General features: G+C 34.0%; 1 protein-coding gene across 1 annotated transcript in view; it reads right to left on the minus strand.

Annotated features, from left to right (window-relative positions):
- The window catches only part of UNC5C (unc-5 netrin receptor C), a 347425-nt gene that overhangs the window by 141707 nt on the left and 188321 nt on the right, over nt 1–17397 (minus strand). Inside the window, exon 2 of the mRNA XM_090266319.1 lies at nt 10668–10889. Coding sequence (XP_090122445.1) covers nt 10668–10889 — 222 coding nt within the window. The remainder of the gene's footprint in view (nt 1–10667; nt 10890–17397) is intronic.

Genomic DNA, 17397 nt, shown 5'->3' on the forward strand with positions numbered 1-17397 from the left:
AGTTTTGCTCCTGAAATGCTCTGTTTGACTAGCAAGTAATCTAGATAGAGGATGGGCCTTGGACTCTTGCTTCTTATTGTAGCCTTCGTGTGGGCCCAGCAGTGGGTAGCATTTGATTTTTCTCTACTGTGAATCTGAACAAATACACACACACCTACACCTGCACACATATATGCAAGTATGTACTTACATATCTACTTATACTTGATTAAACTGTATTAATCCATGTTTTCATTTTAGCTGTGGGAATTAGAAAGAGTAATGGATTACAAGTAACCTTGCCCTAAGTGTGAATTGGCAGGGGAGAATTCCTTTGTGTTTATTACATTAAAAGGTCTTGCTGTATGTAATTTTAGAAAATTTCTGTTTTTCCTCTAATGAAACAGCTTGCTTAAAACCTCTTTGAAAGGTGTAATGTTTTCTTGCTTCGACTTTACAGTCATGTTCTGGGCTGGATCTGTTCAATAAATGCATGCTATTAAATTTTTCTATACAGTATGTAATGCAAACATTAATAATCTTCCCCATGGGATATAATTAAGTTAAATTACATAGTTCATCAAATATGGTGTACTCAGGGTGTTTTGGAGTATATGCAGGGTCTATAATATTGATATTTGCAAATATTGGAGTTACTAAAAATGAATAACAATTTAAAACTTTATAACAATAATAGATTAGAAATAAAAAGAATACAAATTTGTAGCCTAAAAATTGTCAAGTACTCACTTCTGTTTGTAAGTTAGGAGAAGAGCAGAAATAAACACCAGGTTTATATACAGTAAGAGACCCCAAACCACTCAGCTAGTTGAGATTATCTTTACACTAGAATGGAATGAAAGCGACAGCTAAAATCTAAGTTCTGGAACTCTGAACCAACCATGATTCTTGGAATTGCAGTTGGGCTTATATTGGCTATGTTAACCCAAGCATTTAAATTCTTGATGTCAATGTGAAATCAGGATGAATCAATTGTGAGCACTAACAGATGAAGAATATAAAAAAGTACGTATTTCAGGACAATTGATATTTTGTTACACTACTCTCTTGCCAAATTATCAGATTGACTCAGTAGAAAAGACTTCATGTACTAAATGGATCCTTGCCAATTTTCTATTTTTATTTTTGAGCCAGCCTCATAACTGAAAAGAAAAAAAAAAAACTTAGTTTCTATTATTGAAACTAGTACCTCTGAAAAGAAAATCAGCAAATTAATTGATTAATATTCCTGAATCATTTATCTTCACTGGCAGACAAATATATTATAGATATAAAGCTCTATTCTTGCAAAGGCAATGCTCTCATTGACTTAAATTAAAAAAAAAAAAAAGAGAGAGGTTATGGAATAAAATTCCAATAGAGCTTACAAATTTTATGCATCATTTACTAAAATATATACAAAGTTATTCTAACTTCCTTTTGAAAATATTCGCTAGGTTAACAAGAACTGAGTTTAAAGTAACTATTTTACATGGAGAATAATGATTCGTCTGATATGTGTACTTAAAATGTAGAATAACTCTTCTTACAGAAGATTTTCTATCTTTATGTATTCTTTAAATTACCTATTCATGAAATAGTCCAAATAAAAACATCATTAGTATATCTCACTAAATTTGAGTTGTCCAGATTTAGTAGGATGAGTGGCTATAATCTTATAAAACAAAATTTAATCAATCATCTTAAATTTCAGAAAATATAAAGCTTTACAAAACATAAGTCATTTCACACCATTCCGATCTAGTGGAAGAGACAGATTTTATATATATATATATGTATAAATACATGATATATAAAATGTAATGTATGTACATAAAATATATAATTTATAATATATGTGAACTTAATAGTTTAAAAATAACGTGATATAGAACTATAAGAAGTTAGCACTTTGAACCTCAAAAGTGGTTGAATACTGACAATTTAGCTTAATTGGTTTAGCTTAATACACATGTCAAATTCACACAAATATAATGAAAGTGGAAGTACAAATAAGAGAAATGTGGAAATGTATGACTCGGGGTTTATAGAAAGATTCATCCATGGAGATTACATTTGAGATGCTTCTTTAAAAATGAGTAGGATTTTAACAGAGGTAGGATAGGATAAAGTATGGTACAAAGTCATTAATTCATACAATACATACTTATTGAGCATCTATAGGCACCTAACATCAAGTTAAGCATGGAATTAGAATAGTGAAAAAGACACATCCTTGATTTCATGGAGTTTATTCTTCAGCTCATAATGTTGAGACTGATGAGGAGATATAACTTCGGAAAGGAGACATGATTACTGTTCCCTTTAGTAAGAAGCCAGAAGGTGAACAGACCTATTTCCTAAAATGTCATGTGACAAAAGTAGGACTGCTAGGTCAAGATAACAAAAGCATCAATCACACGCACTTTAATGAAGAGCATGCCAGTAATTCACTGACTTTAAATCACTGTTGTAGTCTTATAACTTAGTTTATAGATTTGAAGATACAATACTGTTTGAATTTATTTAGTAAAAAAATTTAAAATCTCACCTAATTTCCTAACAAAATTATATAAGCGGCATTTCTTAAACCATATAACGGTGTCACATGAAGGTCTCATGATAAAGGTTCTATAAAAAAGATTTCAGTTGCCAAATACAGGTTTAAAGAAAGTTTTCTCACTGTAAAACTGCAGGACTTTTACATAACAAATTTACTTTATTCTTTTCTCCAAAAGGTAATGTAATCACTGCAGTTTCCTAAATTATTTGACTACTAAACTTTTGTTTGTGTTTTTTTTACCAAATAACATTTATTAGACACTGGTGGTTCACTGAATACAGTTGAAGGGGAAAATCCAAATTGGTCTAGCATATAGGGCATGTGGTAGGGGAGAACCTATCAGAATAAGACTAGAAAGTTTGATTTGGAGCAGATTGAACTGAAGCTTTTGAATATATGACCAAGGAGTATGTTCTTCATTCCATGGACAAAAGAAAACCATTACGTGTTTTAAGAAATGAAATGATTTAATCACTTTGACCGGTGTTCAGGCCTATTACTACCTGGAAAATGGATTGCTAGGAGAAAGGCCAAAACCAAGAAGGGATGGGAGGCTACTTGAGTACACAAAGAGGTGTACAATAGAGGCCTACAACGGGGGAGTAACAGCAAGAATTAAAAATGAAGGCTGTTTTGTGGGAGAATTCTGAGATGGAATTGGCAATATTGGGTGATCACTTTGCTAGAGTACGGGATGAAGCTGAGATTTCTACATTTGGTGATGAGATGGAGGGAAGAAGTACATGAAATAGGAATATAAGAAGAGAAAGAATTTCAACTGTGCAAATCTTGCAACAAGTGGGGCACTGAGTGAGCACAGTATATCTGTGAGAATTCCATTTTGAGTAATGCAATTCACTTAAGTTTGTGCCCAGTTATGGCCTCTCTTCATCAATTTTTTTTTTTTCCTGTTTAGGCTCACATTTTACTATTTGGCCAAATGTTAAATACGTTCAAAAATAAAAGGAATCAAATGATAAGCACAATCTTAAATTATTATATTAAAGAATCACAAATGGCCACATATGGAAAACCTGACACAAGGTGAGCAAAGCAGCTGAAAGCATGAGAGATGAAAGCATAGAGGACATGCCAAATCAGATTTTCTTTTCCTGAGAGAAGGGGTCATTATATCACATTGCTCTTTTTAGTCTGTTCTGTGTTCAGTAGTTTTGGCAGAATTTAGGGAGACAATGGGTAAAAGGGCCAAGAGCAAAGGCTTTGGAATTAGAGAGCCCTGGGTTCAGATCCTGCCCCTGTTAGCTCTTAGCTGTGTGAATTGGCACAAGTTAGTTTCTTCATCCTGCTGAGCTCAGGTATTCTCATTTACAAAATAACTACAAAACTACCTCATAAGATTGTTGTGATGACTAAATGACTTAATGCATGTAAGGCATTCAATATATGAGGTCTGGCCTGAAAGTATCCAGCCATATAATATGAAAAATAGAAACATTCACTGAAGAAGATACAAGATACAAGAAGCGTTGTACGTAGGACAATGATGCCTCAGTCCCCTTCAAAGTAGGCACCTTGGGGCCTAATGCAGTTCTCCCAGTTACCGTCAGCTGTCTCACTGTATTTTCCTGACTCTCGCTGACTGCCTGAAATCTCTTCCCTTTCAAAGATGATTTTAATTTTGGGAAAAGCCAGAAGTTGCAGGGCACCAAGTCTGGGCGATGGGAGGCTGAGTTACCTGGGCGATTTGATGTTTTGCCAAAAAAACTCTGCAGGAGACATGATGCGTGAGTGGGAGTGTCATTGTGATGAGTTTCCAATCACCAATTATTCATAGCTGTGGCCTTCTGAATCACCCAAATAGTTTCCACAGAGGAATGCTCAAGCTTAACACAAAATCTGACACAAATTTGTTACTCTGCTCACTCAGTCATTTTGAATGTGACAGCCACATAGTACATATGCTCAATGGCATCTACCACCCTGTTGATTAGTACAGTGAAGTTGTCATTGTTCAGACATGCGCATTCTAGCCTACTCTCCTTGGCTGCCAGGTTACATGGACGTGGCAAAAACCATTTTTATTATATTAACAATGGTTGGACTTTTTCCGGACGAACCTCATAAAACTTGGAACTCCTCTTATTGTTGCTGTGCTGGTCCTATTGATTATAGTCTGCTAATGTTATATAAAAATGGAAAATCTTGGGGATTATTGAAATTTCTTTTGGGAGTGACACAGAGAGAGAAACATTGATATGTTGCTCCATTTATTTTTGCATCCGTTGGTTGATACTTGTATGTGCCTTGACAAGGGATCAAACCCACAACCTTGCAGTATTGGGACAACACTCTAACCAACTGAGCTACCAGGCCAGGGCCTTTAAACTCCCCTGCTTCTTCATAGAGGTGGGATATTTGCTTTTTGATGGTGAAACAAGGGTCAAAAACATTTCAAGTAAATTAAAAGCAAGAGACCAAGCTTGAGTTTTCCTTAAATATGTAACCTTAGATTTTTGAACAGATCAAGATTTCAGTGGAATTGTGAAGGATTATTACTATTTACCAAATCATGAGCTCTTGGATATTGAAAATTTCTAAACCATCTAATATAAACTGTTTTCCACTTTTCTGTTTCTTGTATTACATATTTACAAAATATATGGTTTAAATGATGGCAAGGGAAACAATACTCAGTCAATTATCTTTAATTAGTTCATTTTATGATCAGTGGTATAGCTTTGCTCAGTGAGTACAAATAATTATTTGCTTCATACTTCAGAGCAAGAGAGTCTATTTAATAATGCCTTTCTCATTTAAAAGGAAGAATTTTATGAGTTAGAGAAGAACTTTCATTCTTTTCTTCAGTTTATTGTTTTGTAGTTTTTCAATATGAAGGTACCATTGATGAAGATTCAATTGAATGCAGTTGATTATTCTTAGTTGCAAGGCAATATATCTGATTGCCACTAAACATGCTTCCAATATCATTCTTCTAAGGTGGAGGTATCCTTAAAAATTAACTTGTTTGCAATGATTTCTTTCTGTCCTATCATCTGAGAACCAATCTGATTTTTTATGTACCACAAAAATTTCTCTAATTTGTAACACTGTTCAGGACTTAATATATTCTAACATTTTTTAGACTGGGAATCATTCAGACCCCAATAAGACTATAATCAAACTGTTTTAAGTAAAGATTAAGGATCAAAGTTGCAGGTATATCCAGCTTCAGAGAAAAAAGCAAAACAAAACAAACAAACAAACAAAAAAAAAACAAGCAGTTCAATTTTAATACCATTCACCAATTTTTTGATTTCACAGGAGAGCAAAGAGCTCTAAAATCAGAGACCAACAAATTTTCACCTGATACTGTACAGACTGGAAATTTATGGTAGCAGGCAAAGAGATGCAATAAACTGCTTTGGACATTTTTCAAGGTTTTATTACTTATTATGAAAATACCATATTCACAAGATTGAAAAAAATACACAATAAAAGAAGTCTCGTATCATCTCAAGTTCTGAGCTGCCAACTACTTGTATATTTCTCCAGAAAATCCCAATGCATAGGCAAATATATGTGCCTCCTCTTTCTTTACATAATGAGGATTTATTACATGTAGTATTCTGTACTTTGATTTGCACTTAAAATTTTGTCTGAGAGGATTTTCTACAGCTTCACACGTGGAGAAACCTCTTCGCTTTAAATAGCATCACAGTATTCCAACCTAGGCATGAAGAGTCCTTGATAAACTATTGCAATAAGGGTGCAATGAACAACCTTACATGCAATTTTTGTGCTCATTTGGAATTTCATTTTTAGATGGTCTAATTTTGTGATTAGCGAAAAAGGCTATACATATTTAAGTAGTGATAGGTATTTTCAAATTGTCCTTCAAAAAGATTGTACCAGGTTCCAGCTTCATCAACAAAGTATGGTTATTCCCTACTTTCAGCACCATGTACTAACACCTGTCTTGACCTGGACATCTCCTGAGATGCCTATTTATCATTTGCATTTTTCCCCCTGTATCTTCTGGTGATGAAAGGAGATGTGACTCGGGGTGTTGAACACACAATACAATAGACAGATGATGTGGTATAGAATTGTACACCTGAGCCCTGACTGGTTTGGCTCAGTGGGTTGGGATCTATCATCTTGCAAAGCAAAAGGTCGCAGGTTAGATTCCCCATCAGGGCACCTGCCTGGGTTGGGTGACGGGTTCCCTGTTGGGGACATTTGAGAGGCAACTGATCCATTTTTCTTTCCTTCTCTTTCTCCCTTCCCCTCTCTCTGACAATAAACAAATAAAATCTTTAAAAAAAGAATTGTACACCTGAAATCTATATAATTTTATTAACCAATGTCACCAAAAAATTCAATGAAAGAGTAAAAAAAGAGATAATTACATATTAATTAAATTAGCCCTTTGATTAGTATATGTCCATATATATAATCAAGTATTTTTGTTTATTTATTTTAGGGTGTTTTTTTCCCCAGGGGGAAAGTTCATACTTTGGCTTTGTAGTTTTCTTGTTTTGGGTAGTCAAATTTAATAATGCTTTCTTATAAGGCTTCTCAATTTTATCTTTATTAAAAAGGCTTTGTCCACCACGGAAACCAACTTACCAACTGATAGTTTTTCTCTTAGTGATGGTGGTGATGATAATGATGATGACAGTTAAACCCTAACATCTACAATTTCTTTTATTTTAAAGAATGAGATATAATACAAGCTTTATTTATTTATGACTTTTTTTAACTGCCTACCTGTGGGTTGAAAAATCATCTTTTCACATTGTAAAATGCCTTAGGTGTTTGCCTATTTTCTGTTTTTATTCTAATCCCTTAATCTATATGCTTTATCCTTTGCTAGAAGGATATGTTTATAAAAAATCAGGTTTTCCTTATTACACTACTTCAGAATTCCCTCAGCTATTTTCACAAATTATCTTTTCATACAATGTTGGTGAACTTATATATCCATTTATAAACAACAAACATTTAAAAAACATAGTTTTTCTATCCAGGAACAAAATGTGCCTTTCCATTTATTTAAATGATTGTGTTTTTTTGTCTCTGAGTAAAATTTATTATTTTTCTTTCTAAATTTCTGCAAATTTCTTGTTACCTTCATGACTACATATTTTATTTTACAGTTTCTTTAATTGGTGTTTTTTATTCTATTATAATTTGAACTGGCTATCTGTATGTAGAAAGTTAAAAGCTTATGTGAACCTTTTATCTGTCATTTTTCTGGATTTTTTTGATGTTTTTTTCAAGTTTTTCTCTTCAAAAATAGTTTTCCATATATACAAAAATTATACTATTAGTCAAAAATGATCATTTTCTACTTCCTTTACAATTTTTATAGCTTTTAATTATTTGTCTTGTAGAAATCACTGGCAAGTTTGTCGAGAACAATACCAAATAATAATGACATTTGTGGATATCTTTGACTTTTTCTTAACTTCAAAGGTAATACATTATCTGGATGCTGCCTTTCTTATACAGTTTTGACTGAAAATGAAAGACAACCAAAAGGTATACCATATTCTATTCCATCCCTGAATCTTAGCGGGAATATGCAAGTATCGGATCTGCCAAATCTTCCCTAAGCTCTCATCTATCCCATTCTGAATTTGAATAAAAACATGTCATGTATTTTCATTTACAGTTGCTTTAAGTGGTATTTTAGACATTGGGTTATGCAACAGCAATTAATTTTATGTAACAATAATAAAAGTACAATATTTTACAGAATGTGAAATATGTACTATGATTTATATGTATATATTAAATCCATATAGCATGAAGCTGACAGAGATACTCAATATCAGAGCAGTTTTTTTTTTTTTTTTTAAGATTTCATGTTTTTATTTTTAGAGGGGAGGGAGAAAGAGAGGGAGAGGAACACCAAGTGTGGTTGTCTCTCGCATGCCTCCAACTGGGGACCCAGCTGACCTGCAACCCCGAGGAGCTGACGGTCAAGACCAAGGATGGCGTGGTGGAGATCACCAGCAAGCATGAAGAGAGACAGGATGAGCATGGCTACATTTCCCGGTGCTTCACTCGAAAATACACGCTTCCCCCTGGTGTGGACCCCGCCCTAGTGTCCTCTGCCTTGTCCCCTGAGGGCACGCTCACCGAGGAGGCCCCGATGCCCAAGCCAGCCAACCAGTCAGCAGAGATCACCATCCCTGTCATCTTCGAGGCTCGTGCCCAGCTTGGGGGCCCAGAAGCTGGGAAGTCTGAGCAGTCTGGAGCCAAGTAATGGTCTAGACCTGCTTCGAAACCCCTATTAGCAATCACTGACCACCCCTACTTGTCTGCTTGTATGTCCTTTTGATATGTTTATGTTCTGTTTTTCTCAAATAAAGTTCAAAGCAACTTCCTAAAAAAAACCAAAAACCAAAAAACAAAAAAAAAACAGTCAATCCTTTGGTTCACAGGCTGGTGCTCAATTCACTGAGCCACGCTGGCCAGGGTCAGTTTTGTTTGTTTTTCTAATTTTCCTACATGGGCAGTTTCATTAATTTAGTAAAGACAAGCCTGAAGATGTTTGTGACTCTCATTTTAGCTTTTATGATTTTCTTCTTACCATTAAAACTTCTGTGTTTGAAACCTTTACAAATAAATGAGCTAAAACAAATAAAACTCAATTCACTTGAGATTTTGAAGACATCTGGTGAAGTTATTTTCCGAGTAATTAGACCAAGAGGTGGGACAATTCCCTAAAGTCAGCCACCATACAGTTGAATACCCAGTCATTTCTACAGTCATCAGCTTGCATGCAGTGAGCATATTGATTCACAAATTGACAATTAGGTAGAGCTGCCACCTGATTTTCTCAGATCATTTATGTTATAGGAGTATATGTCTCAAACGCTTTTTAGAAAGATGCCTCTTTCCAGCCCTCCTGTAGTCTGTTCTACTTCTTTAGATCCCATCACGTCAATATGCTCTTTCTGTTGTCTGAGACATTGTACACAGCCCTCCCTCAGGTGCTGGTCTTCGCTTGCCCTTAATTAATCCTACCTTTGGATGCAAATATGAATTAATTGCAATTTAAACTTTGAAAACACATATTCATTTTGTAATGTAGAGATACTTAAGAATTAAAATGAAGACATAGTATTAAAATGCTTCCACTTTTGTCATATATGTCACTATTTAGCTTGGAAATGTTGGTCAGTGAAATCTTGATATTTAAAATATATGTATTCATGTTACCAAATAATAGATCTGGAATGGATTTGAAAGGTCAAATTGTTATTCTCCCTGCTGGAGAGCAAAAACACTTAAACCACAGTAGAAAGATTATACATCTTTCCAATTTAAAATAACTCTAGGTGATTTTACAACTATCTTAAGTTACCCACTGTGGAGTAAATAATTGCTATCAAGAAAGTTTCCTTTATAGCCAAACTAAATTTTCCAGGTTATTAAAATCTCCTTCGTACTCTCTGTGCCTTTAGTATTGCTGTTAAGGGTGATATTTACAAAGCAATAAGGTCAGTAGTTTCACCCATGGCAAGAGCAAAGATACTCTGATCAAGACGCACCCAGAGAGGTGGTAGCTACGCTCACCCTTTCTCCTCTCCCTGGGTCCCACACCATCTCTATTCTCAATCACCCTCGATTTAACTTTAGCTGTTATTTAATTAGAATTTTTTTTAGATGTAAGTTAAGGATACAGAATACTTTGAACCTATAACATTTACAAATTATTCTAAAAAGTATATGGGGAAATTATGCATGTGAATTAACTTTGGAGAATTATGTAAACAAGCACACTTTATCCTTCATTGAACATGTTCCCCAATCCCAGGATAATTAGACCTGATACCATATTTGACAGACAAGTAAAAATCCAAAGGCATTTTTCACTATTTAGTCTATTAATTCTTACTACTTATCTTATTAGCATGAACCATGTTTCAGTTACATGTAGTCCAGTTGGAATCAAGTTGAGACTTATTTATCACATTTTACTTTGCAATGCACTGAGGGAGATCGCCAAATATTAACCAAACTGATTCAAAATTTTTTGCCAAAGAATAACAGCCCCACTTTCAATTTCACTCATTGAAAGAACAGTATGACAATATGCTAAAGTAGTAAGTGAATCCTAAGTACAGACCAAAAGCAATGGCAAACTTACCAGAGGTTTCATCTACTCTCTCATCTACTATGTGGTCCTTCTGATGAACCCACTCACTATTGCACTTGAAGTAGATCTGGGTGGCAGGGCTGGCTTTACAATACAGGTTAACAGGCTTATTCTTCACAATATAAGCTTCTTCAGGCTCGATGAGGAAATGTGGCAGAGGTTCCGGTGGATCAGATGGAAAAGTTTCTGGCAGTTCATGAAAAAAGTCGTCGTCTGGAAAACAAGAAGAAAGTGGAAAACGTTGAAAATAAAATCACCATTTGCCTTTTACTTGCTATTCATTTAAAAATGATGTCTCATAACCTAGTTAAGCAATGTGAGTGACTGCTATGCACTAGGCCATATGTTAAGTGTACTGACTGGTTGCTCCATTAAGTATTTGGATTATTATTCTCATTTTTATGTATGGCAACACTCAACATCAGGGAGAATAAGTATCTTGCCCTGAGCACACAGGTAGAAAATAGCAGAACTGTGATAAGAACCAGGTTTGTCTTCCTCAAGAACTGTGATCTTCCACATACAGTACTGCACCTCCCACTACACAGTGTTACCCTTGAGAGCTGACAGAAGCGACAGCAACCTTATTAGAAAAATTTGTTTGAAAAATAAAAGATTCACAGGTAAATTTTTGCAAGGAGCGGAGAAGGAATATTAGAAATATGAGTTAATGATCCAATCTATCATTAGTTTAAAAAATGCTACTGTATGAAATATTAATTCATTCAACCAAAAATATTTATTGAGTTCAGAATTATGCTAAATACTAGAAATACAGTAATAGAAAAATCAAGCAACAGCAGAGCCATAGTAGAGCCTAGAATTTAGTAATGCTGCTTGATCTTATTTTGAAACTATACCTCAAATGTCATATATATTATGAGTAGTTGAACCTATTCTCAATATCATAGTACTGAATATTATAGAGAACGATAGTGTCATTTTTTTTACATCACTGAAAATTATCAAATATATTGCTGTCACCCTGCTGTTCTGATACTGATGGATAAATAAAACCTAGAAATCACTTGAGATATTTTCACACTTTAAGGTATGTTTTCTTTTCACTTTGGTTATGTATAATTCCAAATTAAAAAAACAGAAAATGATAAAAGTGCCTTTTAAAAATCCTATTACCATACTTCACAAAAGTCAAGTTAAAATAGTCTCCCAATACACTATAAATAAGTTAAGCTTGATAATTTTCTTCCTATGAGATACAGAAGAGAATAAAATGGTTAATTTCTTAACTTGATTAAGCACCCTAAGTTAATGTGTAAACTTAAAACTCTGAGGTCAAAATTATAAGTTTTTACAAGTCCTTTAACAGTATGTATATATATACACACACACACACACACTTAATAGCAAATATAGGATCTGGTATTGGTAGTTAACGACTGGTTGCTCAGATGACACCTTGGCACTACTTTCCTCATGCATTCTGCTGTTGCCCCGTTTTGGGAGACAGCCATTGGTTAGGAGGATATTTGTCCACTAAGAACCTTGGCCTTGGACGTTTTTTCATGTAGGTCATAGGATAGCTGTTACACAGTAATGATATCCAGTCTTTGCTAATTTGTTTTGCAGTAAAAATTGGCTTCATTTGCATCACAGACAAAAATAGCTTTCAAAGCTGTTCCACAATGATAAATTCCTGCCACTGGGTGTAAATGGTGTTTCTTCCTCCCTTTATTTTTAGATACCCTTCCTTGATCCAGAGGATCATTTCTTTCTTTTTCTTTTTTTTTTTTTTTCTATTGTTAAACAGCAGGACCTAAACTATCAAGTTACTAAAGGATAACTTTGTTTCCATCAATTTCAACTTCTTTAGTCAATATTCAAGAATACTCAAAACTACTTAAATAAACAATAGTTCAGAAAGGCAAAGGATAGGGAACTGAGGTATTAGATCCATCAGCACAGAGCTGATGTCTTGAAAGCATTATTCAATTTTTTCCTGTTTTTTCTTTTAAAGCACTTTCTGTTATATGTAATGAGACCCAGTGCTGACAATCATTAAAGCTTCATAAAATATCAGACTCAAATGCTGTAAAATGTTAGCTATTATTTTTAATTATTATTATTATTCATGAAAGCAAAGGGTCATTTAGAACTTTTTTTTTACTATTGCATATATTCAAACACACAGGACTTGTGTATGTCTTTTATTCCAATACATTCATTTAGGTATGCAAACATGAAAAGTCTTTAAAGTTATTGATATAGAAGGGGAGACATGTTCCTTTAGAAGGAATGATGATTGCAAGACATCAGATGATTGTACACTTCCTTACCTTATTCAACAACGTAACAAAAGTACCTACACATTCACATCCTACAGAAAGATAGAGATGCACTAAACACTGATTACCCTGCCTTGCCGAAGCATACATTTCTTTCTTCTGATTATTTTATTGTGATCTACTGGAAAGCCCAATGAAAACTGAGAAAGTCACACATACGTTTTCAAGTCTAAAGGGGTTTGGTTAGGTGCTGGAAAAAAAACAGTAATGATCCAGTAATGTATTTAAAAAAATGTATGGACAAACTATGTATAATTTGTGGTTTTAAGACAAGAGGGTCACTACAAATAAAGAGAAATGTTATGCTATGTCTTGTTGATTTTTCAAGATGTTAGTTTAATAACATTTAATATGCAAGTTATTAAGGAATTAATTCTATCATTTGAAATGTTTTCTTCATGTGGTAAATCTAATGTGTCTTTTAAATATCATCCTAGCTCTGTATAAACCCATGTTTTAAATTCTATCTAGAGAGATGCCTTAACTAACCACAGCATCTTAGTTTATTAATATTTCTCATAATATCCATGCAGTATATTTAAGTCTATGCTCGAGATGAATTTACATTAGGCAATATGGCACATCACTTCTAGTACTCAATTTAGGTATTGGGAAAGACATTTAGGAAGATAATTTTTAAGACCCTATGTCAGTAAGATATATATATATATATAGTGGGATAGAAAAAACAATGTGGAAATAGACTTGTGAAATTACTCCTCCATTTGCAACAGTTAGCCTCCATACCATGCTCAACCATGATAATCAGCCCATATAACAGCTCCATCACCATCAGGTTAAGCATGCTAGGAGAATACTGTTCTTGTTCTAGACAAAAATGGTGTCAGCATTGATTTTCAAATGTAATGGTATTTCTGAAATTGTCTTTTTATGAAATGTCATCTGGATTTTTTTCTAGAGTAAGTTTTAAAAATCCAACAAGCAAGCCAATTAATTCTCTTCAACGAAAAGCATAGAAGAAATCTTTTGAGTCTTTAAATATCCAGTATGGTTACATCTATATGTATTTAAAAGTAAAAAGTGATCCTCTCCAAATACCATGTCTATTTAGTAAGAAAGAAAGGATCATCTACAAATAGCTCTTCATGACATTTAGTTCCTCTGCACTATGCATTTGCCTTGCACATATGTGCAAGAATCTCATTTTCAGTTTATGCAACCAGTTTTATGTAACTATTCCCAATTCTCAAAAGCAAGGAATTACAACAACAAATGCTAAACACTAGAATAAATGCCTTTTGAAGGCAGGGACTATGTTGTTTTCACTTTTACTTTCCAAAGTGTAGCATAGTGCCAGGTGCATTATAAGAAGTCAATAAAAATCTTATAGAAACACAAATAGCACAATGGTGACTTTGACCATTCCTAGAAGAATCACAAGGTATTTTAGAGTTTAGAATGCCTCAAATGCAGTTTCAAGTATCAAGTGTTATAACAATAATACTACAAATTGGCCTGGCTACAAAATTTGGGTTGCCCAGTGCAGAATGAAAATCCAGGAATCCTTGTTAAAAATGTATTAAAAATGCAGGGATGGTGACAGGAGAGCATGAAACCAAGCGCAGGTCACAGCCAGGCCCTGCCTACAAATGCCAGGTAACTGAGCATCCCACTGCTTGGAAAGTCAGATAAGTGAAATTACATCTTTATTAGTGAAGATTTATTTTGTAATGCTTTTGGAATTTCCCAGCTTTTTATGGTGATTAGATATTTTCTAGAAGAAGATATGGCTTTTCCAGCTATGAAACTGAGACTCCAGTTGATTCTCTAAGCATGTGTGTTTGTAACGGTGTGCAAGTGAAAATGTGTGATTATATCAGTTCCTGGTTTTTCTTTTGGATACACACCAGTGCCCATCCTTGGGCCTGATCCAGAGAAGTCAATCCCTGCCACACTGAAGGTAACTCCTTCAGGCCACTAGGGGACTGTTTAATACATGGGGTAATGAGGTTGGAGATTCTTTTTTGAGCTGGTAGACTAGCATGCAATTCATTTTGTTATACAATAAACCAACTTTCTGATACTATTAAGGTCATGCTGAAAAACTGGAAACTATGAAAGAATAATTTAATTTTTTGATAGGGAGATCATTGAATGCATCTTCTTACCATTTGATTTCACAATAAAAATATCTGAAGAGTCTCCTGAAGTCTTCAGGATGATAGTAGGTACTCAACTGGTAAACAGAAACTTCAGACTATGAACTCATTTCTGGTAACATGCCACAATTATTCCAAATTATTATGTTGTATATAGGCACATCCCAGATGTTGATATTGATTGCATTATGCTATTTGGGCAAAAATGACTGATTAATTACATTGCTGAACAAGTTTTCTACATAAAGTTTACTAAATTAACAAAATAACATTTCCAGAGTTGGTTTTGTTTTGTACATTGAATTCAGTATTAACTTCAAGTTGTAATTGCCTTTTTGATTCAGATGTAACATTATTAGTCATTTTATGCTCCTCTAACACTTGACTTAATTTTCTGTTTTCTAGCATTACTCAGTAATAATATTTCTATTTCTATTTACATATCAGGTAAATCTCAGTATTTCCTTTCTCTGTTATCTCATATAGCCTTTTGTTTTTTCTTTTATATACAAGAAGAGAAAACTTTGCACTATGTATTATTTTTATAGACTTTCATTCCATCTAATTCTTGACAGGAAAAAATCATGCTATGAACATCAATCTAGGAAACTTTAGGTTGCTGGGTTTATAGCTATATATCAAGCCTTAATTTTCATCAACTTAATACATAAGTTTCTATATTTCTGAATTGTAAGACTTAAACTATTATTGCTTATATCATAAAATATAGGACTATTATCTCTTTGTCTGAGACCTGAAGCGTATTTTTCTGAAATGGAATTTACTTCCAAATGACTCAAGAGCAATTTAAAATGAATGACTGCAAAGCTAATTTTATCTGCATTTCACTGCCCATCCATCAGAGAGATAATTCATGATTTATTACAACAAAAGGCATCTGGAATTAACTATTTGAATGAGATTCCAGCTTATTTTTAATATTTTGATTAAAATATCCTTTGGAAGACGAAGGCTATGGTCTATATTTCAAGCTACACATTAATATATTCATCATTTAAATTTAAGTAGCTGAATATATAATGCCTTAAATATATTGTGCAATTTGAGGTACTGAATGATTTTCAGCACCATAAGAGAAAACTTTTCAGCTTTTAAAGATGTACTTTTCAAATCACGTCCATACATTATTAATGGTGACATGAAGTCAACATGTTAGTTGACATGCACTTGACTATGAAACAGAGGTGCCTTTTTCTGCCCCAGTTTAAGCCTTTATGATCTCTGACTTTTACTACATAAGATATTCTTATGCATTTTCCTGCCATCAGTCTCTACCTATGCCATACAGTCTACAGTGTGCTCTTAGAACAACTTTTCAAAAATTTACTTACTCCCTTATTCAGTTAATTTAATAAATACAATATAAAGCAAGATAGTGAGTTTCTTTTTTCTCTCTCTGATTAGCTCAAAAATACTGAATGACTGATGAAAGGTTAAGGAAATGTTAATTTGTATACTGGTTGTGGTGTAAATTGATATTATAGTAGAGAAAATTTGACAATATAAATAAAAATTAATTCTCTGTATACCTCCAACTTCTTGGAATCCATATTATAGACATAATGACACACACACACACACACACCACACACAATGTTCACTGCTGCTTTGTTTATTAAAAAATGTGTTATATAACAACAAAAGACGGCTGAAGTCAACTATTTGAATGAGACTGAGAACATTTAAAAATCAATTGAGGAATAATTAGATAATTATTTCCACTACATCCTCCTAAGAGAATACTGTTTCACCAATAAAAATAAGAAAGCAAAATTTTACATAGAAAAGTAGAAGGACAACCATTATTATTATTATTTTTCATCTTCACCCAAGGACATGCTTATTGATTTTAGAAAGAGGGGAAGGGAGGGGGAGCGAGAGGGCAAGAAACATCAATGCCAGAAGCACCGATTGGTTACCTCTCCTTCGTGCCTTGACAGGGGATGGAACTTGCAACCTGGGCATGTACCCTGACTTGGAATTGAATCCTCAGCCTTTTGCTTTATGGGATGATGCTCCAAAAAACTGAGCCACACCAGCCAGGGCAGGACAATCATTATTTACTAAGGAAGTAAAGCAAGTTCTTAGCCAATCATACAGAATGATGCCACTATGTTAAAAATGGAAGGAAGGGTGTGTGTTTGTGTGTGTGTGTGTGTGTGTGTGTGTGTGTGTGTGTGTGTGTTGTTAGCTGTATCAATAAGTCACAAGAAGTTTAATGTAAAGTCTCAAAGCAGACACACACAAAAATATTAACAGTAATTACTTCTGGGG

Source organism: Furipterus horrens, unplaced genomic scaffold, assembly GCF_987537825.1.
Source record: "Furipterus horrens unplaced genomic scaffold, mFurHor1.1.pri manual_scaffold_2, whole genome shotgun sequence".
NCBI classification, from domain to species: domain Eukaryota; kingdom Metazoa; phylum Chordata; class Mammalia; order Chiroptera; family Furipteridae; genus Furipterus; species Furipterus horrens.